The sequence below is a fragment of the Sylvia atricapilla genome, chromosome 3 (genome assembly GCF_009819655.1).
Source record: "Sylvia atricapilla isolate bSylAtr1 chromosome 3, bSylAtr1.pri, whole genome shotgun sequence".
Lineage (NCBI taxonomy): Eukaryota > Metazoa > Chordata > Aves > Passeriformes > Sylviidae > Sylvia > Sylvia atricapilla.
Window position 1 is genome coordinate 28,789,377 of NC_089142.1, and position 22,708 is coordinate 28,812,084.

Genomic DNA, 22,708 nt, shown 5'->3' on the forward strand with positions numbered 1-22,708 from the left:
ATATATTACACATCTATCTATACCTATGATGTGAACTAACTGTGAGAAACAGCTTTTTCCAGAAATTTTAGTAATATTTCTAGACAATGATTAAGGTAATAAACTACAATCTCTTATAAGAGCAAACCCCTTACTTTCACTTAACAGGACAAGAGACTTGATAGAAATATACCTTTAACTTTTATCAAAACTAAAACAATATTCCAGTAAGATGGTATACAATTGGAAGCATTTGTTTCACTCTAGTTTCACTTCACGCTCCAGTACTTTGATAGGGATCATTTTAGCAAACACTTTGCAATTTTTACCAACTTTATTGCTGCAGTAAAAATGCTAAAAAGCTTATGACACAGCAGACATTAGAAAGATTCAGTATTGGTGTGCATGTCATGCTTAATGGTGATTTGAAATCAATTTTCTGCTACTACTTGGAGCTTCAGAACAACAGCACTTGCTGCAAACAGCTTACTCACTTCAGTAATATTTGCCTTTTAAACAAATGCCAGCAAAAGCTTTACCAAACAAGGCACAATTAAGTCAAGTATAAACCCACACTACACTTACATTCTTCAGACATTTCCATGGAAAGTATAAGCACTACTTTAATAATATCTAACCATTTTCCTAAAAAGCTGCTTTACAGTGTCCATTTCAGGAAAATCACTTGAGAAGGGCAAAAACTGTTTGATGAATAGATGAGGACATTTTTTACACTCTGTTGAAGAGCATTGGTGTAGAGTTGTGTCAAAGCCACCACATCCTTGATACTGATTCACACTGCATGTTCAGTCAGCTTGGAAGCACAAGTACCTCCACAATTAAGAAAACCGTTTTATTTTCCAGTTAAACTCTTACTTTTCAGGTACATAATTCTCAGGATACTTAAGCTCTATTAGTGATTAAGCTAATGTTGATTATACAGATTGAGTGCATCATAATTTACCTCTTAGAAGCACAGAACAGAACTCTGATAAGTGAATCTTGCATATAACAGTGCTCAATACAAATACTTACCCAATTAACAGAAGAACGGCACAAATTGTGATGAATCCCAGAGTGTATTTGAGTGCAGTTTTAACCTGCTGAATGTTAAAGAGAAAGTTAATACATTGACATAAAATGAATATAAAGGGATTTGTGCAAACTATGAAAAAGTAAACTTAGCATAACAGGTATTCTACAAAAAACCTCCATAAAAAGCATGAGTAGTTTTATGTACAAGTCACAAGTATACATTCTTGAAGAGTCTCATAGCTTGAGAACTGTGAACAATGACATGGAATTCTGCTTCCATCATAAGCTATGCATTTGAGCAGCTGTGGCTGGAAGCCTGGATATATTCAGTGCAAATACTCCCAAAGAAAATACTTATTGCTATTGCTTCATGTCATGGCTACTATTAAAAGGCTTCTTATGTTAAGGTTACACCTAAACAGAAGGGAAAAAATCATGAATTGATTAGAAGATTCTTTAGAAAAATATTTTCATGTGAAATGTAGCATCTTATCAGCATGCAGTTACTGCAGTCCCAGGAAGGTCTCAAGTCAGCACATTACAAAAGTAAACATGCTACCTTCAGGTAGATTACTACTGCCTACTTCAAGAAAAAAAATACTTCTACAGTAGAAATGTACTTAAATTTAGTACCAGTCTATTTCAGACTCGGAGCCATCTTCCTATTTGCTACTTTAAAAGCTGTCATCATATATGGATTTTATTCTATGGAAAGTCTCACATAAGAAGTTTTAACTTCCTGTGTATGAAATCTTGCTCAAAACAATTTTTAGAAAGTTTAAAGAATTCATGAAAATACAGACATTAATTACTTATCTCACTAGAGTTTCATTGCATGTGAGACCACAGCACTTAGACTGGACAATGTCAGACTATGTCCAAGAGCTGCTCCAGGTTTTTATGGAACTATACTAATAGACCTAAATATTACAATGTTAATACCATTTCTAAGTTTAAAAAAAAAATCATTCTTGCTTTCATATTCTAGCTATATTCATTTGTCTTTTCATTGCTACAGTAAACTTACTGAGCATGTGTTCCCATCATCATCTTCCTTCTCCTCATAATAGAAATAGACAAAGGGAATCCACAGAAAGACGCAAAACAGAATGATCGAGTAGAGAGCTAGGAGGAAGAATTAAGAGACAGTTACATTGGCACTTCATTTACTACAGAGTAATTAAAAGGAAAGTAAAACATTAATTTCCTCTCTTCCTAGCTTTTAATTTCAAGCACTGAAAAGTTAGAAAAATTCATTAGCCAGCATACAAACTATTACTGTTTGGTGAACTCCAAAGAACTTTAAAGTGAACCGTTTCAGACTAAGGATTTCAGATCCATCTTCAACTCAGCAATACCAAAAGACTAAAAGTAATCAACTGTATACAAGTGATATACAATACTAGCACACTAGCCTAAAGCATAGTGAATAAAAGCAAGCTAAGCCACCCAATAACAGGTTGTTCAAGAAAATGTAAATCAAATTAATTTAAAGCTATTTTGATCACTGGACTCAGCATCAGGTTCTACTATTAACCTAAGTACATCATAGACGAAAGACATGGTTGTTACTGACCTCAATTCACAAAACAAGCTGTGGCAATATAGTAGCACCAGTTTATGCTCCCTTTTTAGAAGAAGTACTAACTGGAGACTGCAACAGATATTTAACTGAATAGCCACCAAACCAAAAGAGCCATACTGTCACATCACTTTCATGCACAGGTTATCATAAGAAAGTAAAAGGTTTAACACACGTCTTGACAAATACTGTCAAGTTTTCAAAACATTAAGACAGCTGTTCAAAATCAACTGACTGATTAGGCAATGGTATGAAATGAAAAGACCAATTTCAGGTAGAGAATTCCAAGTTTATATCTTCAGCTCTCTGTATTATAAATTTAATATGGTTTAGAACACAATTATTTAGGAAAATCTTTTAATATTCCATATTATCTTCTACTATGAACATTGCCAGAAGTCCATTAGGAAACGACAAACTGTGAGACAGTATGTTACTGTATTTGCACCCCACAAGAAAAGTATCCTGGAATAATTTACTAAGCCTTCAAAATATCAGAAGTGCTACACAAACACAACCAAAACTGCTTGTGCCAGCAGAAAACTGCACCTTTGAAGGAATAAGTAAAAGTACTCAGGACCATGTCAATCCTGTAATCTTTGGCTATTTTTCATCTTTGCCCCATTCTGCACGACTAATTAACGCCTTTCCATATACACATATATATGGAATTAACACCTTTCCATGAATATGTTCATTCCCAGCTTCAGTCTGTGACCTCTTGTCTTGACCAGCGTACTCCCCACGCTGCCCAGTGCCCCAGAGAAATCTATCTCAGCATTTTTTCCTAAAGTTGGTATAGAACCCAAATGAACTATCAACACCTAGAATCTGAATATTAATCACTAATTCTATCTAAATAGAATTCATTCTTTGGAAAAATATTTCAAAGTGTTAAAAAGTATCTACTGTTTAGTGTACTGAGATAGTATGGCAATGAAAGAAGAGAAACAAGTTCTCAGTGCACGAATGCTCACAGTCATCAAGAGCAAAACTCTGGGCTGTAAAATCACCTTGAAAACTCAAACTCTGAAAAGAAACCTTCCTAGACATTCTAGAGCAGTAGTCATACTACTTCAATATTGTGAAAGCTTTCAAAAATCAAGCCTGTCTAATCTATAATCTGCTGTCTTAGACTAGTCCTAAATCCACACCACAATGGGCCAGTAAACCAGGCAAATGACACACATCATTAATCAAAATCAGAATAATCAGTCCACAGAGGTCACCACAAGCACAGAAAATCCTCACTTCCAAGTTATACTACACTGAACTCAGCATATCTTACCAATGACCTATGCCCTTATTAGCTCATTAGATAATGAGACTGCAATCCATGTTTCTTCCAAGGGGATAAAGGAAGAAACACAATGATTAAAGACTATGAACCGCATGAGTAACTTTATTTACAAAGAATCATTAAGGTTGGAAAAAAACTCCAAGACCCAGCCTCTAAACTCATGTTATCTGCTGTCACTAAATTGCTAGAGAATCACAGATTAAACAGGTTTTCAAGTATTGCACGCAGTCTTAGAAACATGCAGCAGTATAAACTCCAATAGACACCTAAAATTGCAAAAGCTCTGCAATTTTCTCTGTTGAAAAACTTGGTTGTCACAGTAATTTTACAGGAATACCAATAAAAAAGGCAGCTCTGAATTCGCTTTTCCCAAGGAAAACATTCCAAGACAGATGTTTTTGCTTACGTATCAGGTGGTTTTAAACTGCCTGTGAGGATTTTTTTGTAAGAATTGAAAATGAAGTTTATAACTCACATAGTTGAAGCAAAAGATTGTGCTTGCTATTTTACTACAGAAGCCAGATGAGGCGTGGCTGATGTCACTCGCTCTGTACAGCCGGGAGAAGACTGAGGGGACATCTCACTGCAGTTACAACTTCCCTGTGAGGGGCAGGCACTGATCTCTTCTCTGTAGTGACGGGACCCGAAGGAATGGCCTGAAGCTGTGTCAGGGGAGGTTTAGGCTGGATATTAGAAAAAGGTTCTTTCTCCAGAGGGTGGCTGGGCACTGGAACAAGCTCCCTAGGGAATTTCAAGAAGTGCTCCCCAGACAATCCTCTCAGGTGTGATTCTTTGCTTTACATGGCATGATTCTTTGGGTGTTCTGCACAGGGACAGAAGTCAGACTCAAAGGTCTTAACAGGTCTTTTCCAACACAGCATATTCTATGGTTCTATGTAACTTCAACAGATTTGCACAAGTGCCTAACAAAATAACAGGAAACTGATCCTTTGGTTTTTGACTTTTAATTTTCAGAACTCACAAAAAAGGAAATGCAGCACCTTTCATTAGCCCATGAAACTTAGTTACCTGAGGGCAAGACTCTGAATTTCCTGCTGTCCTACCCAATAAAAGGGCTGTTTATTCCCTGAAAAGCTAATCTTAAAAAGCAAAGGTCTTGCAGCAGCAAATGGTCAGTCAGAGTGACAAAGCTGTTCCCTTCCCCCCTAATTCCCCTGTGACCTTGTGGCACAAAACATTGTCTCAGCTTTCAGGGACTGCTCTTTTTTCTAGTTCAGAGGTTCAACTTTTGTTTCAAAACATTTTTCTGGGTTGTATCAGAAGCTTGAAGCACTATCACTGGAAGTGTGCTTCACTGTAGGGCAGTACATCAGTGTTTCCTCCCACAGTCTAAAGAATGTTCAGCAAGAACTCCTTTGAAAGGTTTGTCTGTTGTAAAGCTGCCCTTAGAGATGACTCTCATCTCAAGTTACTCCATCTGCTGATTTGCACCAGATCAATACAAAGACACCTTAAGTATAAGAAAGTTACACCTCATAGTCGTCTTCAAGTAACAACCATAATGGTCCCTTTATTACATTTTGACTGTTGGGGTTTCTTTTCTTCTAGAACAACTGGAAAGGTTTAAAGCTGACTATTCAAGATCAATACTCCCTCAACATCTTTTAAGACACTATAGGAGGCTCAAGAATATTACATAATCAGAAGTCTCTTACATCACATAAAAATTGCTTTTCCAGATGTTATTGTATACAAGGGCATTACAATAATATCAAAATTCCAAAGTTGCTTAAAACAACAGTTTGTTACATACTCCCTCACTTTTTCTGCTGAGTAGTCACAAGCTACTTCTAGAAACTTATGATCAGTCTTGCTTCCCAAATATGTTATTCCTATGAGCCATGAAAGATGTTTTAAAGCAAGTTTTCTTCAAGACTGGAAGATGGTATCTGTTATATTCCCAAGTGGAAGTTACAGAATGCAAAGCAGTAATAGAATTCAAGTCAGACACTTGTTTGAAGCAATTCACCACAGTAAGTTTCAGTGCAGACAGTTTCAAGTTATGTTCTAGCACATTGCTCCCAGAAAAATTATGCTAATTAGGGAAGGGTTTCTATAGATGTAACTCCACAGTATTTGTCAAATACAGCTATGGATCTCTCATAGATAGAATGGGTTCTCCTAGAACCAGACTACAAGAATAGTAAGTCATATTTGACTTGCACTTAATGCCTAAAAGCCCAAATTCTTGTATCAATGATTCGATGGCAATGACTTATCAAACACTTGCATTAAGCCAACAAAATTCCATATAAAAATCATCCAAGTAATACCACTTACCCATTTGGATAAATTCTTACTCAAAAACTTTAACCTAGGAATCACTACACTATTGCTGACTTAAAAAGGAAATGGAAAATCTGCAATTTAGCACGGACTTCAAAGCACAGGTAAAGAGATCCCATAAATTTAGCAGACAGCCCTTGCCACACTGTAGCTGGGAGTCATCTAAGACATCTCACAAGAAGATTAGAATCTACCAATAATATCCTTTCACTATTCACAAATTTCTACCAAAGGACACTCAACATCAAGGTGACTCCAACAGGAAGCATTTACTTACTAAAGGAAGAACTACGGAACACACTTCCAGGTTACTGTCAATTGTTTCGACCTCATTCTCTGTGATACAAAGCAAACTGTGTTGGACAGTTTTCAATTAGAACACTTTTTGAAAACAGTTTTCCTTCCAAACAAACTGACATGGCTTTTCAGAGCATTTGCCGACCACTAATCATTGTTCAATCACTAAAGTACTGTGAGGCATGTTCTATTACAGTTGGGTTTGGAAATAGTGACACACTAAGCCACTGTGGCCTCAAAGCAATTATTAGACTGGTTTCCTAAGAAAAGCTTTTAGCCTGCTGAAATCCCACTTCAAGATATAGTTATTTCAAGCTTCACTCTGAGAGGTACCTCATTTACCATTCTAATACAAACCCATTCTACTTTTGTATCTAGCCAAGAAACCAGGTGGGTATGAGAAATAACATTTTTCATGGGAGCTAATAATTATGCAAAAAAAAAAAAAAATCAATAAAGCTTTTCTGTACTTAGTTAGAGCTTTATCAGTTAAAAGCAATGCAGGTAGCAAAGTAATGATTAATATATCTAAAATATCAGTTAAATCACAGTCTCCACATTCTTGCTACAATTACAGGTGACTTGAAGGACAATGACCTATGTGCACCAATTATTAATACCATAAATTGCCAACACAACTACAGGAGTCAAGAAGGATCTGTATAGTTATGTCTCCATTTTCAGGAGATACAAGAAAATATTGGTATTCATGTTCTTAACTACAAAAGGGTACTTCACTTTTGCTCATCCTGTTTGTTAAAACCAAAAATAGCATGATCAAATACTTTCCTAGGAAGACAGCAAAAAAAAAAAAAAAATAGTCAAATAGTATTACAATGGAAGAGTTGCTTAACTTTATCCTTCTCAGCTGTTATGTCACTATGCTGGGCAACAGCAAGAGGAGATGAGATGATGTAGGAGAGGCAATGCGTTTTTATATATGATTTTTGTAGACTTCTGAAGAGTAAGTTACTACTCTTGTTCACTTCAATGTAGCTCTAGTTATAAAACTAGTTATGAAAAAGTGTACCTACTCAAATTAAGATGACAAAAGAAAAGTATTTTAAAACCATGTTTAAATCTCTACCACCATCTGGAGGATATACTATGAAATAAGACATTTGTTCTATAGTATTTCAAGTAGACCCGTCCAGAAAGGCCCAAAACAAAAGTAGTTTTCCCAATTCAAATCTATTTCAAAATATCTTTTCCAAAAAGTTAGTTCAAGATGGACCAAAACACTCAGGCTAGCCCAAAACACCTTCCTGAAATTCATCAACCAGTCTCACAAATCGACAGCAAACAGTTCACAAAAGAGCTTGAAGATTATTCCCCCTTATGAGTTGTGAAATGCTTGGTCTGTTAAACAGGACTTTGGCAAGCTACAAAGAATAGAAAGCAAATACAAACCAATTCCACTATTATAAAGTGAAGAATCTCTGTGTAAAAAGTTCCTTTTTGAAAACAGAGAAGTCTTCTTACTACTTTTGACTTTATTCATTTTTATGCTGAGTGAAGCCTATTCTACTTTATCACTATCACTGGCAGGCAATAACTAATCTGTAATTTAACAAAGTAAGTCATTATTTGAAATAATTTCCTGATCTAAAAAATATATTCAAAAGAACCACAATATTCCAAGAGAAATCTTCAAGTCTGGAAATGTGACCAAAAGCAGGCAATGAGTTTGGACCATTAACTGACACAAGCACTTCACTCACACTGTGCTGAGCAACTTCTACACCCATTACACATTTCCACTGGTGGCAAAGCTTCTCAGAAGTTTGATAAGGACCACTAAAAAACTGATATCAGACTACGCAGAGGTTTGGTGAACAGTTAATTTTATTTCAGTCATTTCTTTTAATTTCAGTTCTATTTAGGATTACCACTTTTGAATAAACGCAACTCCTTTATGCTCCTCCACAGTAACTGTTACTTGGAACATGGTAGTTGCTGAATCTGACCACTTTAAAGCATTGCACTCATGGTTGCATGAACTTTATACATGGTAGACAAGTTTCACACTGCTGCATATGTTAAGTGCCATAAAAGTTACAGCAAAACCACGTGTTTCCCTTAAGGGACCACAAAATACACACACAGGAAACATGCGAACCACAGATTATATAACACAAACCATTAGCCTTTTCATGAACTGGCTTCAGTATATTTCCATTTTTAGGGGAATCTTGAAGATAAATATCCTTTGAAGGACACCAAGTATAAGACTCACATTTTACCTTAAAGGGATTACTCAGTATAATCTCTAAAAACTTCCTGACTTCATTTAAAGGTTTTATTATTTGGAAAACAAACAAACAAACAAAAACAAAAACAAAACAAAAACAAACAAAAAAACACACTAAAATACTTACTGTAATAGCCATAAAGTACAGTGTCTTCAATTTGCCTTGAAACATTAGCATCAGCCCAGACCTAGCAATAAAGAATAAAAGCATTAATTATCAAATGTAATAAAAGACTACATGAGAATCAACCATTAAAGGACACAAATAGGAGAGGATAAAAACACTACTTCTAAAGAATTCCATGTGCTAGCAACAGTGAAAATCACTGAGCAAACAGGAATGAACATAGGACAGTTTCACAAAAGGAAGGGTTTATACTCAAAAGTAACGAAGTAGTTTTGGCAGCTCCCATGTATGTTCTGCTAATTCCCACATTATCTCCATAAGAGTCTGAAGACAATCATAGTAAGGGCAGAAAAGTGACCTTCAAAGATTACCCAATCCACCCCTCCTGCCATAGACAGGAACACCTTTCACGAGGTCAGGTTGCTTAAAGTCCCATTCAACCTGACCCTGGAATGCTTCCTGTGATGGGCATCCACCAACTCCTCTGAGAACCTTGTTCCAGAGAACCATCAACCTCACCATAAATTTCCTCTTCATAGGTAAATCTATATTCTCATTCTAAAGCTGTTACATTTTCTTCTGTGCCTACAGGCCCACGTCAAAATTGTTTCTACATCTTTTTTATAAGCTCTCTCTATACTGAAAGGCTGCAACAACATTTCCCCAGAACCTTCTCTTCCCCACACTGAAGAACCCCAACTCTTTCAGACTGTCTTCACAGGAGAGGTGCTCCAGATCTCTGACTGTGTTTGTGGCCTTATTTTAACAGCTTTCTTGTGCCATGGGCCACACAGTTGGACAAAGTACACAATGTTCACAATATTTCCATCACAGAACAGCTGTGTTTAAAATCTGCATATACAGATGCAAGAATACACAGACATAAGAATAAGAAAGAACTTTTTACTATGCGCAGTTATATATGATCATTAACTTTTATTCATTATTACATCAGTTTAAGCAATCATCTCCCTTTTCAGAAGGAAAGGACTTCACTTTTTTGTTCGACCAAGACTTGAATTACATGAATATTCAACTTCGCAATATCTAATTTTACAAATCAAATTCCAAGAGCACTTATATCCCTTATTTGAACAAGAGTAAAAGTAACTGCACTACTCAGTCTTGGGGAATGGTCCAGAGAATGGAAGCAATGAAAGTGAAAACACAACTCTTAGCTATATTGGAAATTGGCTGAAGTCAGGTTCTTGTTCCTATTCCCTTTCCTCAAAGAGAGGAACTATTGGTTTAGGGAAGTTAATATTTTATTACATAAGGGCAGGCAGACAATCTCAGGGATTGAATACAATGGTCCAATGCTGCCAGTACAGTTTAAACATATTTCCGAATTGTTTTAGTTTTGCGGGATACAATCTATATGTGGCCAAGATCAAAAAAGTAGCTACCCAGAAGCAGAATTCTCTAAAAGCCAGAGAACACACCAACACAACTGAACTGGTGAAAGCAAAAAACAGAGAAAATATACACTAAATATCAATTCTGTTAAAACTTTTTCATTTCTGTGTGCAGGTTTTCTTCAAACTGCTAAGATCAATCCCTTTTAGTTGTAAAGATGCACACACTAACAAGGAGATATGAAAATGCACATGAGCACGCTACTTAAACACTGCTCCCATAAGACTCAAAGACACTTTGGCATTTGTTTGAGCAGTTCTCTCAGAACTGTATGAAGTCTTCTGGAATATGGGCTTGATGATATACCATGAATACCTTTTCCACTATCTCAGAACATCAGCACTACCTTCCTTTTTCTTACTGTATTAAGACTTCCAGTAGGTCAGTTTACATGAAGCTTTTAAAATTCACTGTATCAACTAAATTAGATTATCATCCAGCTGAAATTTGAGTAGAAAAATACATATCCATTTTGACACCTAATCAGCAAAAAGAAAGGATGAAAAGTATTTTAGCAGAAGGGGCAGAAGCAACACCTGAAGTATCTGTCAGGTATACAATAAGTCTTTGAAGACTGCCAGGCTTAGACCCAGTAACATTTAAAATAGGAAATCTCTAGGCATTTGTATTTAAATATACCACAAAATAAACTTGATGACAATAAGAGCACATACAAAACATTTATTTTGTCTCATGTTAGATATTAAGAAAATGCTTACTTTAATGAAGCCTAAGGGAAAACCAAGACTGAACTGGACTGTTTGCATTGATTGATTGCAAGTAGCTATTAGAAGAAAGATCTCTCCTATGAGCAGCAGAGACATTTAAAATGCACAAAAACCAAGAACAAGCAAGAAAAGCAACAGCAATACCCAAAGTTTAAGAGGCACAGCCACTATACAGAAGAGGTAGCTTGAAATGGAAACACAAATGGCTCAGCTGCCCAAGAACTGCTTCTCCTTCAGCTACAGAAAATCACTCTTAAAAGAATACAGACTTAGAACTTTAAACATTGCAATTGCTTTTCATTTTGTTTTTCAAATTAAGTTGCATACAGGACCAGAGTAGTATACTAGGAAACATACACCATACTAAAACAGTGAGCTGCTATATTACACTAAAACTCAAATTGCAAGTGTGTGCATTTCACCATTACCTATATCCGCCTCAGCATACAAACTTTGCATTACTCTGTACAAGACGATGTAATGCAAGCCAATTTAATGATATATCAATTATTATGTCAGCTTCCAGTCAGCTGCCAAAGCTCCACATTTAAACAAACTAGAAGGCAAAGTGTTTAATTCTAACCGGCAAATTATCCATATGCACACACCAGCTGCAACTCAAAGGCAGTAACCAGTTCATCTGAGCTCTTTCAAAGGTTAGTGACAGCAACACTGTCTTGTCAAAAGCAAGAACAGCTACCTAGTGAGTATCAGAGATCTGACAGTCTTAGTATCTCTGGTGACATACTAAGCTGCTAGGTATGGGAATTTACTCAACTAGCACAACCAGGACTCAGCTGAGAACTCATCTGGACATCCTCTAGGATCTAGCCTTTTTCTTTTCCACCCAAGCTTACAATATATATAGCAAATGGCTTAGAAGCTCAATAGATTAGGGAGGTGAAAATTCATACTGCCTTCAACAAACAGTTTAAGGTGTTAAAATGGGACCACAAATTCTCTTAGGATCTTCAGAATTCAGGCATTCTGCACTGTTGTGCTGTGCTTCATTTTGTTCCATGCAGTTTAGCAAGTACATATCCCCCTTGTAATAAATTACATTTACCACACCTTTAAAATACCTGTACCAATGCATTGTTCTGAGAGGCAAGGGAAGCCACAAATTGCAAGGATATATGCAATTAGCATGATCACCCATATTAAACTATTATGCTTAAGTTTTTCATATGGCAAGTCACATAAAAAACAAATGTAAATTGTACACATGCTAGTAAAATGTTGCTATGCAAGTAAAGAAATAAAAAAGCACCTTAAGTTACCTAAATGCTAAATCCAAAGGAAAGCTCCCTTAGAAGATTAATTTTATAATTATATTAAAAGAAAGTTAGTTACAAAGAGCACTGGCTCCCACATTTATCACTGAGCAGTCTTTCTCCCAAGCAACTGTCCAGTTAGTGACTCACATTAACATATTTCAACACAGCAGTACTAATCAAACTGTAGAGATAACCCCCCCAAATAAAATCATTGCCAGTCAATCTGGCAATTTCCACCCTTACTGATGAGAGAACAGCCATGAATTTCATTCTTTTGTCCCCATTAAATTTGACATTTCTACTGTTATTGTGGGACCCTGCAAGACTTTTATGAGTAGCCAGGGAAACTAGCACCCGTTCTCTGCAAATGCCCCTTCATAGAGCTTAAAGTTATGCAACTTCACACGTTTCAGTATTTGTGACGTTTCATCAAATGTAGATAAAGAACTCATTCTACTGATTAGCTCTTCCAAAGCTTAGGCAACAAAGGGCAGATGCAGTATGAAAGATTGGAGACCAAGTCATGGCATGGGTAGATATGAAGAAATTTCATATCCAGATCTCAGATCTTCCAGCCTGTTACCTCCAAAATCGGACAGTGCCAGGGTTTTGACTGCCAGATGGAAACATCTCAGCCCCACCTGCCTAGCATTAATGTTGCATTATCGCTTTATAAGTAGTAATTCTTACTTGGGAAAGAGGCATGGTCTCAGTCAATAATAAGTCAGTTAACACCTTTCTAAAAATAAAAGCCGTGGACATTTCCAGTGGTTTTATATTCTGAGCATAGACACAATGAGTTCTTCCTCTCTCACACTCCTAAGATGCAAAATCCTTAAATGGTCTGCAAAAAGTATCCCCCATTAAGCAGATGCTACTCTTCGAATCATTAAGAGGATAACTGGCTTTTAACAGCTCATGCAGATACCCAAGGCTTGTGATACATTCAGCCTTAACCAGACTAAAAGAAATGCCACTGGCTTTTAACTATAGTAGCAAGAATTCATACATTTCAAAAAGAAAAGGAAAGGTTTCATCACCTTCATCATCTGCTCAAACAACAGGAAAAAAAAGACAGTACAACGATGTGAGAGCATCCTTGTTTCAAGCCATCTTCCTGCTACAAGACAGCATCAGCTATGCTTTAATATTTATGAGACTTGTAGGTCAGACCCAGAGATCTTGGGTTCCAGCAGCACTATTATGTTTTTAAGCTGTGGTGAGGTTTTCTGTCCTTATGTGCTTGTTGCAAGTCAAACAAGTTTTCACATCAAATGGATCAGATGCAACTGGATGTATTTGATGTCCCTTGAAACAAACTAAAGCACTGACAGAGCTCACAGCCAAAACTGTTGAGTTTAAGTGGTGCTGTTGAACCATTATCAGGGCTTCACTTACAAGGTAACATTTAACCCTGTATTAGTATTAAACCAAAAGCCTCCCTTCCTAGTTAACAGCACGATGAATCAAACTAATCCCACCCTCCAGAAAAGGTGTTGTAGTGAATTCTACTGTGTAACTACTGGGCAAAACTTGCCAGTACCAAACCTGCTCAATTCACTCAGTAGAAAAGCTTTAAGATAATATTGGTAAGTCTCAAAATATGGTAAGATACATCATTATGTGCTAAATGCTACAAGCCACTTTTACCATAAACAATAATTTGTAGTAAAGGAAAGATTTATAAACAGTATCTTAACAGTCCTGTTGAAAACCTCAAGTTAGCAAAGGCATAGTATATACAGCCCTTGTCAAGGAAAGCACTTCAGAACACATGATGGAAAAGAGCTACACAGCACTTTAATGTGAATGCCTCCAGAATGCAGCATAATATTCACAGCCTTCAGAAAAAGACACTCTGCTTGGGCATTACAGTTCAGGCAATCCTTGTAGCCAGGACATACCACCTTTCCTTGTCACAGAACACACAAAACTCATAATGAGAACTCTGAGCCATCAAACCCTTCAATTTAACCTCTGCTGTTAGCATAATGTGATTCTCCCTAAGTTTGCTACAAGCTTGTAAACCCCCAGCTATACCCACAAGTTGACAGTAGGGGCAGATACATTAAAAATGAACTGAAAGTCCACATACTGAAAGTACCTCCTTCAAGTTGAGCACCCTTGCTACTCATCACTCTCAACACTGATACCAGGAACTACAGCTGGGAGATAGAGGAAAAGCATACATACAGAAAAAAAATTTTCTTACTTAGAATCTGGATAACTGCCACTACTCCTTTGGCATCAGCTCTGAAATCACTCAGTTGCAAGGTTTTTTGATGAACTACTAATTTATCTACAGAGAATATTATCCACATCTGCTACCTGGATCTCCCCCAAAAAGTCACTGAGAAGATTAAAGACTTAACTCACTCTACCCATCCAAAGCAACAAAGGTTTCTTGCCAGAGTCACAGTCCTTCAGACCCCAGCATCAGTTATAGGGTCTTGGAAGCGTTGGGTTTAAGAGACAGGCCAGTAATCTTCAGGAAATATTCCAAACACAATTCCATCCTACTAGATAGAAGTAGTCTATCCTACTAGAGAAGCAACAGCAGGAAAGAAGCACATGGTACTGAGGACAGTTCAAAAGCTTTAACAATCCACAAAAACCAGAGAATCATAAAAAAATGCTGAGTTGGAAGGATCGACACTCCCAGCCCTGTGCAGGACATCATTTTAAGATGCTGTCAGCCTCCTACTCCAACATTACCCCTAAACTGAAATTACCAAACCAATAAAGCTGCCTTTACCTATAGGTTTGTAGGTTCTGACTGATTTCAGATTCGCTCAACTTTGAAGGCCACATTAATATTTCTATACCGTAATTTCAACCCCTGTGTCTGGATCAAATGCATAAGGTCAATAGAGCTCATGGTATTTCTGCAAAGTTAGAAACTTAATTCAGCTGAGATTGAAAGACACAGAAGAACGCTTCTTCAAGGCAGTATGGAGCAACTGTATTTCAACAAGCCATGAAAAATATCTACAAACATTAGGAAATAAACAGGACAAAGAAGCCTCAAAAGTATAAGCAGAAAGGTACTTTACAAAAAAAAGTCTTTACCACAAGCATGAAAGCTTGCCCTCAGTACAATTTTTAAATAGAAATTATCCACCTCATCATATCACAGCATGTGTCCATTAACAAGGAATTCTAGCCCATGAAAAACAGTATTATAAGTAGTTTTCCTTCCAGTAATTGCATTTCTTTAATTAAAAATTTGTAGTGACTGCATGACCACCTTTGAGAACCTGTTCTCACAGATGTGTTTCTAATCAGGCAAAGTATACATTAGCAAAAGTGCATCCTTTGCAACAGGGAATTCTGCTTAGTCCCCACTAAAATTTTATTTTTCAGCTGGACCTAGTTGCATCATGGTTATTTCTCTAGATAGTCAGGCTCAATGCATTTAAGACTATAATTTTCATTTAATTCCTAGAACCATGTGACATATGAAAGATCTCTTCCATCTTCTATATTCACTTTAATTCTAAACAAGTAAGGTCTGAAAACACAAACTTTTCCAAATAACATTAAATAATAGCTTAATTTATTCTGTATTAACCTTGAGAAATAAAGATGACAAAAAAATCCACATCACAGCTCAATTCTGAAGGTTTCTCGCAACTTGCATTTATATAAGCACCAGCCAAAAAGCACTGTATTAGCTGAAAGCTAGTTCTGAAGCATTACACAGATCTGGCAAGACAAATATCTTCCTTTGGAAGTAGGGCTAGAAGGGAATAATCTGATATGCAGTCATTTACCTTTCTCCCACTCTGTTGTTTGTTTCAGGACCATAACTTTTACTATACATCCAGCTAGGCTCACAACCCAAGTAAACTCTTATTCAACTTCCTTGTTATTCAAATTAGCTACACGCTCCAGTTCGACCTCTTGTTACTCACAATGTTCTCACAAACACACCGGGTCAACACCTTCAAGAACTCTCCTTGAAAGTTACAGTAACATTGGAAACACTGGGAAGATCTCTTACAGAAATGCTTAGAGCAGATGACAGCAAGTACTCATCTCATTAGGAACTCATTTTGTACAGCAACCCCCTACAGTTTATAAATACAGTAGTTCAGTTAAGGCTTCATCAGCTAAAAGCAGATACTACTGCATTCCTCTCCACCAAGGATTTCTGCAGCTTTCAAAATGCTTATTAATTCAGCCTTTACGTAATAGGTAGATTACCACAGAAAATCTTTATAAATCTTTAAATGCTCCAGTACCTTTTTTTTTGTTTTTGCTGACAAAAAAGACAACTAAAATAATCCTAAACTAAGAAGGGGCAACACAACCTATTTTTGAATAAAAGCACAACAAATTTCATTCTACAACGCTCCATCACAATACACTAAAAAGAAACACTTAAGCGATTTATTTGTATCTTCAGGACAAGATGCACAGCAGAAGGAACAAGCATTTTGAAATTAGTAGAACATCTGAGAAATAAGAGAAGTCAAAACTGAAATCCAGTTCAAATACCAGACATGAGTGTTTTATGCACAGTACTAGTACCCAGCTTTGAGAAAAGTCAAGTGATTAAAACAGATATTAGCACTGGTTTCAAACACTTTGACAATCCAAGGGCATCCTTTTGCAACACAAGTGCTTGTTATGAGGAAGTAATTAACATTTTTGGAAGTCCATACCTTAAATGTACCATTTTGGTTTTTCATGTATGAGACCAAAAATATGTCCACTGGCAGGAGCGCTGATGTGATAAGAGCAACGGCCAAGGCAAAAATTGCTGTTATGGTAGAAATCACCTCACTCTCCCGTCGACTCTGATACTTGCGCACATAAACCCAGCAGAAAATTAAAATGGCCTGAAACACACGGGGAAAAACACTTAAGAGTCGTAAAATAACAATGTCAGCAAGTGGGTACTCATGTGAGAGCCTGTACAGATGACTGGCGTAGCATCAACACATTTTTTACCTGAACACTCGGCACCAGCGCTATAATAACCACACAAAAGTCACTTTTCCTTAAGAGCAGACCGAGCGACAACACCAGCGCTCACACACGGAACACGAGAAAACACAAACAGCGGGGCTCGCCGGCGGTGGGGCAAGGCAGCCGCCCGCTCCCGGCCCCGGGCTCGGCTCTGCCCCGCGGCACCACCGCCGAGGCATCCGCGGGAGCCGCAGGGAAGCGCTCTGAGCGCCCGGGGCAGGCTAGGGGCACGGGCCAGGAGACCGGGCGGGACGCCCAGCACCGGAACAGCGAGCGGCCGAAGAAGGAGTAGCAGCCGGCCCAGGGAGGGGGAGGGGATGTTTGAGGGGGCCGCCGCAGGGCGGGAGAGCCGCCTCTCACCAGCAGCGCCAGGCCGAAGAGGCACCATCCCGTCAGCAGGTCAGACGCTGCCGCCGCCATCTTCGCTGCCGTCAGCGGGAGCGCGGCCGCCCCGCCGAGGCGGCGCTTAAAGCGGGGCGGGCTCGCGTCACCGCGGCAACCGCCCACGCCGCGTGACGTCACCCGCCCGCGGCCGCTCCCGGCCCCCCGCGCTCCACGGCGCCTGCGCGGCTCCGGGGCCAGCAGGGACGGGAGCCGGGCGAGGCCGGGGCCGGCCCGGGGCAGAGCGCAGCCGCCGGGGCCGGGAAGGGAGGGTCGGGGTGATGGAGGGTTGTTCTCACCGCTAGCTCTCGAGAAGGTTTTGCCTGTCCTTCCCTCCCGGGGCCGGGAGGCTGAGACAGGGCAGCGCTCGGTCCGTGGGGCCCTTTGCCTGAGGGACAGCGTGCGGGGAGGAAGGGGTTTGAGTAAAGATAAAAGGTGCGCGAAGAAGAACGAATCAAGCACTTTCAATCCTTTTATTGTTGCTTTTTGCTGTAAAAGTACCGGAACCATCTCCCTGCGTGGCCTGCAGCGCCCGGAGGCGCCGGGCAATGTGCGGGCGGTGCCGGCGGCTCGGGGCCGCTCCCGCAGGGATGTGCCTCTGCCCGGGGCTCGGCTTCATCGCCACAGCGTCAGACTTGGGGCAGGATCGCGGTGTGGTGGGAAGCCTCGCTTCGGGACGCCGTGCTGGGTGTGAGGGCAGCCGTGGGCCGCTGCGGGTGTGGGGTTAGGAGGTGCCTTGCGGAGCTCGTGTTCCTGAGTGTGGGTTTGGTGCCACGGAGGCGGGACAGCCTCACCTGCAAGGTGCTGCCGCGTGTCTTAGCCTCTACTTTGCTCTAAGTGCTGCATGCATACAGTCATCATCAAGGTTTGAAGAGATCTTTTAAAATCGTCCGTTCCGACCGTCCACCCGGCACTTGACACTGTAAGGCCTGAACCACTGAACCGCATCACGCAGAGCCAGAGCCGGACCTCTTGTCGCAGTATCGGACACACACAGGACAGGCAGGCAGGAGAAGGTCAGGCAGGAAAGCTCTATTTTAATATTTCTGACTCCATTTATATACACTTTTAACAGAAGGCAAAAGGTTGGCTACACAGGTTGCCACCTCTTCGATCTCGTAGGTGCACATCACCATCAATCATATTTCTCCTCCCAGAGGAGAAATATGTAAACAAAATAGATAATTCTAAATATATGCATAGTTTACATGAAGCTGTGTGAGAATCTCAACTACAAAAATGCAAACTCAGAAGGCAAGAAAACTCTTGTTACAGCTCCAGGGGTGGGAATTCCACCACCTCCGTAGGCAATCTATTCCAGTGTCTGACCACCCGAACACTGAAATTCTTCCCAATATTTAATCTGAATCTCCCCTGTCTCGCCTTAAGGCCGTACGGTTGGGTGCAAAGGGCTCTGCCTGCAGGAGTGCCTGGAGATAGCCTGGGGCCCTGTCGGGAGCGTGAGCTGCTGTGCTGGGTGTCTGCTGGGTGCACAGGCAGCTTAGCCATAGAAATGTTCATATATGGACATCAATGTGCTTAACCTTGATGGTTCCTCAGCCTTGGTACAAGGGGCTCAGAAACCTAAGCAGGCAGGGGTGGCCACATTCATGTCGTGAAATGATAGGTATGTTTTATATGATTCCATTTGCTGTGAGAACAAATGTAGTCGTGCCAAGTAAGAGGAGGTTGAAATTCAGACTCTTTTGTTTGTAGCCTTGTGAGAAGAGACTGATTTGGGCAGAGGAGCTCAGCCTGTGAGGGATGAAGTTCCAGGTGCTGTGAGGCCAGTGGCGCTGATGGGAGCTCCTGGTCTCAACACCATTCTTGAGCCAAGTGTGAGCTCAGGTAAATGGAAGGACTTCTTGTGGGCTCATAGCCTTGAGAGATCTGTAGATGAAGGGGCTGTGAGAGCCGTATCCAAGATTAGGTTTTGCCCCTGCTAAGACCTAATTTGTATAAAGGACCATTTATATGGGACAATAGCGTATGATGGTGCTTGTGAGCTATATCCAGAGCATCTGAGCTATGTACTCAAGTGGACAAGTTCTCTTAGGAAAACGTACTTGATGGTGTGTGTGGTGGAATAGCTTTGTTACAAAGTGGCTGATAAGTTTGCTGGGCTTCAGTTTGCTGTGGCAGCATTGTGACAGCACTCACAAGCTATGTGTGGGGTGGTTGGGGCAGCAGGAGTTCAGAGAGGCTTGAAGCTTTGCGAGAAAGGGACCTGTGTTTGAGGGGACAGGAGAATTGGAAGCTTTGCCTCAGAACAGTGGATGTATGCTGTGTTTCTCAATTAGTTGTCAGGGCACTGTGGAAGGCACTAGCATGTGGCGGCATTGATTTGATATGTGATAGTGGAGCTGAGGAAGGTCTGGAGAGCTTGCAAACCTTGCAGGTAGGTGCCTGCAGGGGCTGTGTTGACTCATGGAGGGAAATGTTGCTTGCAGGGGCAAATACCTGCACCATATGTTAAGTTACTGTGAGAACAGTGCAGGTGGAAGCAAAATGAAGTGAATATTCACAAGGTGCTTGGATGGTTGGTTGTGGGTGCAATTTTTAGGTCACCTTTTGGTCTGCTGGTGGAGAAGTGGAATTGTTTGGGAGGCTCATTCTGGAGGGGCAGGGGCAGCAAGCAGGTGGCTGTGCAGCTCATGAGATAAGTGGATAATCTAGGTGAGCTTCATGACAATCCAGGTGAGCTTGTAGTCTGATAAGAAAAGCAGTAGATACTATATAACTATAATTAGTTACAGGTCAGTAAGCAGATTGTGTATATCCTTTTAGTTATTGGAGGTTTAGGTTATTTTCTTTGTGTATTTTACTATTAATGTGTATGTATTATCTCCACCAGAGAAAATATTTCCCTGGATGTCATTACTATTAAATATGTATGCTGTAATTCAAAATTGCCTAAGAACCCATGAAGAATTTAAACCCTCAAAGAACTGCATTAAAAATAGACCATTCCCAAGAGGGAAGGGAAGTAATTTGCCCTTGGAGTATATAAAGTTTTTATGTTTTGTACAGCACACCTTTACCAATAAAATATTGATATGCCAAACATCAGGGACCTGTACTGTTTAAGAATTAAGGCTGCTGTTAAAAAAAAAAAATGCTATAGCTCTTTTTGCTATGCTATGCTACCACAATTATTTTTGTTTTGACTCAATGGTAACATGAATATTTAACTTGCTCTGGTAAATAAGCCATAAGTGTACTCCAGCATCAAAAAATCTTTTTCATTCTAAACAGCTGAGTTAATATAGTTTAAGAAAGAATAATAAAAAAAAAAAAATCCACCACCCAAAATTACAGAATTTTTACTAACAGAAAAAATCCAATCTTTGAGTCTTTTGCTAAAATCTTCCTATATTTTTGCAGGAAATGGTAATATTAAAGAAATTCCCATCATTCTGTCAGATCAGTTCTTTTTTGGTAAATATGGTTCGTAACCTAGTTTTAATTAGTGGACAAAGTTTTAAAGGTTTCAGCAAAAAAAATGTCATGTCCCTATGTGTCAAATGATTACTGTAATTCATAGTTTAAAGGAAGAACTTCAGTTTCTGTTGGAATGGAAATAATACTTTTAAGTAAAGTGCAGGCACGATGGAATTTTTTTTATGCTACCACTATGGTATCTGAACGTGTTTGTTTTTTTTCAATACCATGCCAGCACCAGCATTCTGAATATTTTTCCTTATTCCCTAAGATTCAGAGTTTATAAATTCAAATAATTTTATCCCTTATTTTAATAACATTAGCAAATCTTTATTTGAGGAATTATCTAGAAACAAAATTCAAAGGATCAATTAATTTTTTTTTTACCATTGGGTGGGACACTGCAGATGTCAAGTACACAAAAAAAAGTTTAATGGCAAAGCTAGTATTTTTTTTTGAATGTTCAAATAATGACCTTTGCCTACACATTGTGCCAACAAAAGCCAACTTATAAGTCTTAAAAATGGTATTCTCTTAAAAATAACTGTAGTGAGGAGGTGAAAATTTCACCTGCTGTTGCTATTCCTGAGGAACCTAAGAATAACATTTTTCATGCCTGTATTTACACAGCTCTTTATGCAGTAGAGTGCTCATGGATAAACTGGAGATCAGATTTCTGGGTACTCACAATGCCTATTGACAGCTCTAAGCTTGAGGATACATTGGTTAAGATGTTTCTTGGCATATCAGGGCCATGTTTGTGTTTCTCAGTCACTCTAGACAGGTTCAAGGATGGCTGGATATATCGTCCCAAGTCTCCCTGCATTTTACTCAATTGCAGTGTTATGTCATGGGGTGAAAATGAGCGAGGACAGAACAAAATGACACAAGGCAGTGGGTCAGTAAGACTAATCAATGCGAAACCACGGGTCAAGAAATAAGAAATGAGGCCTAAAGAAATATTTCCACTCTGTTCAAATTAAAGAGCAGTTCAGAATAACAAATGAACTTTTTTCTGCAGAAACTTAGTGCTTGAGAGTAGGCAGATGGTTGAGCCAGCCAGTGAAGTAGTATCATTAACACCAAAGTTGTTGATTACCTACAAGGTGAAAGATAGTATGGTGCCACGTTTAGTGCTTGGGATTCTCATGCTCAGCAGTGCTAGTGTTGGCTGCAGTGCTGTACATCAGTGCTGTGTTTCCAACAGCCACGTTAAGCTAGGATGGTGTATAGAAAGGTCTCAGTAGTTCTCCCTGTTGTGCTGTTCTCTCCTACACTTCAGTAGTGGATGTGCCTCTTTTTATGCCTACATGCAGAAATTTATCTTGTGCTCTCTCACACTTCTTTGCTCTTGCTAATAAAAGCTTTTCATCAGGATGCCATCATGTGCAGCAAGATCAGTGAATGCACTAAACAGTGGTAGTGGATAGAAGTACTTGTGTAGGGCATCATGTATGGAGTCAAGAGTGAGAAAAGTACAAAAAGTGATTTCTGTAAAGGTTTTCTGCACATGTTTGTAGCAGGGGTTGATAACTGCAACTAATAATTAACTGTCTCTTTAAAAATTTTTACTGTACATAAAAAAGTGGGAGGATTTTTGCAAGTTATTGAAA

At 39.2% G+C, this 22,708-nt stretch overlaps 1 protein-coding gene across 1 annotated transcript in view; it reads right to left on the minus strand.

The window, feature by feature from the left end:
• Positions 1–17,727, minus strand: part of LMBRD1 (LMBR1 domain containing 1) — a 69,441-nt gene extending 51,714 nt beyond the window's left edge. The window contains 5 exon segments of the mRNA XM_066314981.1: positions 1,015–1,082; positions 2,042–2,139; positions 8,879–8,939; positions 16,967–17,143; positions 17,634–17,727. Of these exon segments, the coding sequence (XP_066171078.1) occupies positions 1,015–1,082; positions 2,042–2,139; positions 8,879–8,939; positions 16,967–17,143; positions 17,634–17,693 (464 nt within the window). The 5' untranslated portion in view covers positions 17,694–17,727.
• Positions 17,728–22,708: the final 4,981 nt, after the last annotated feature.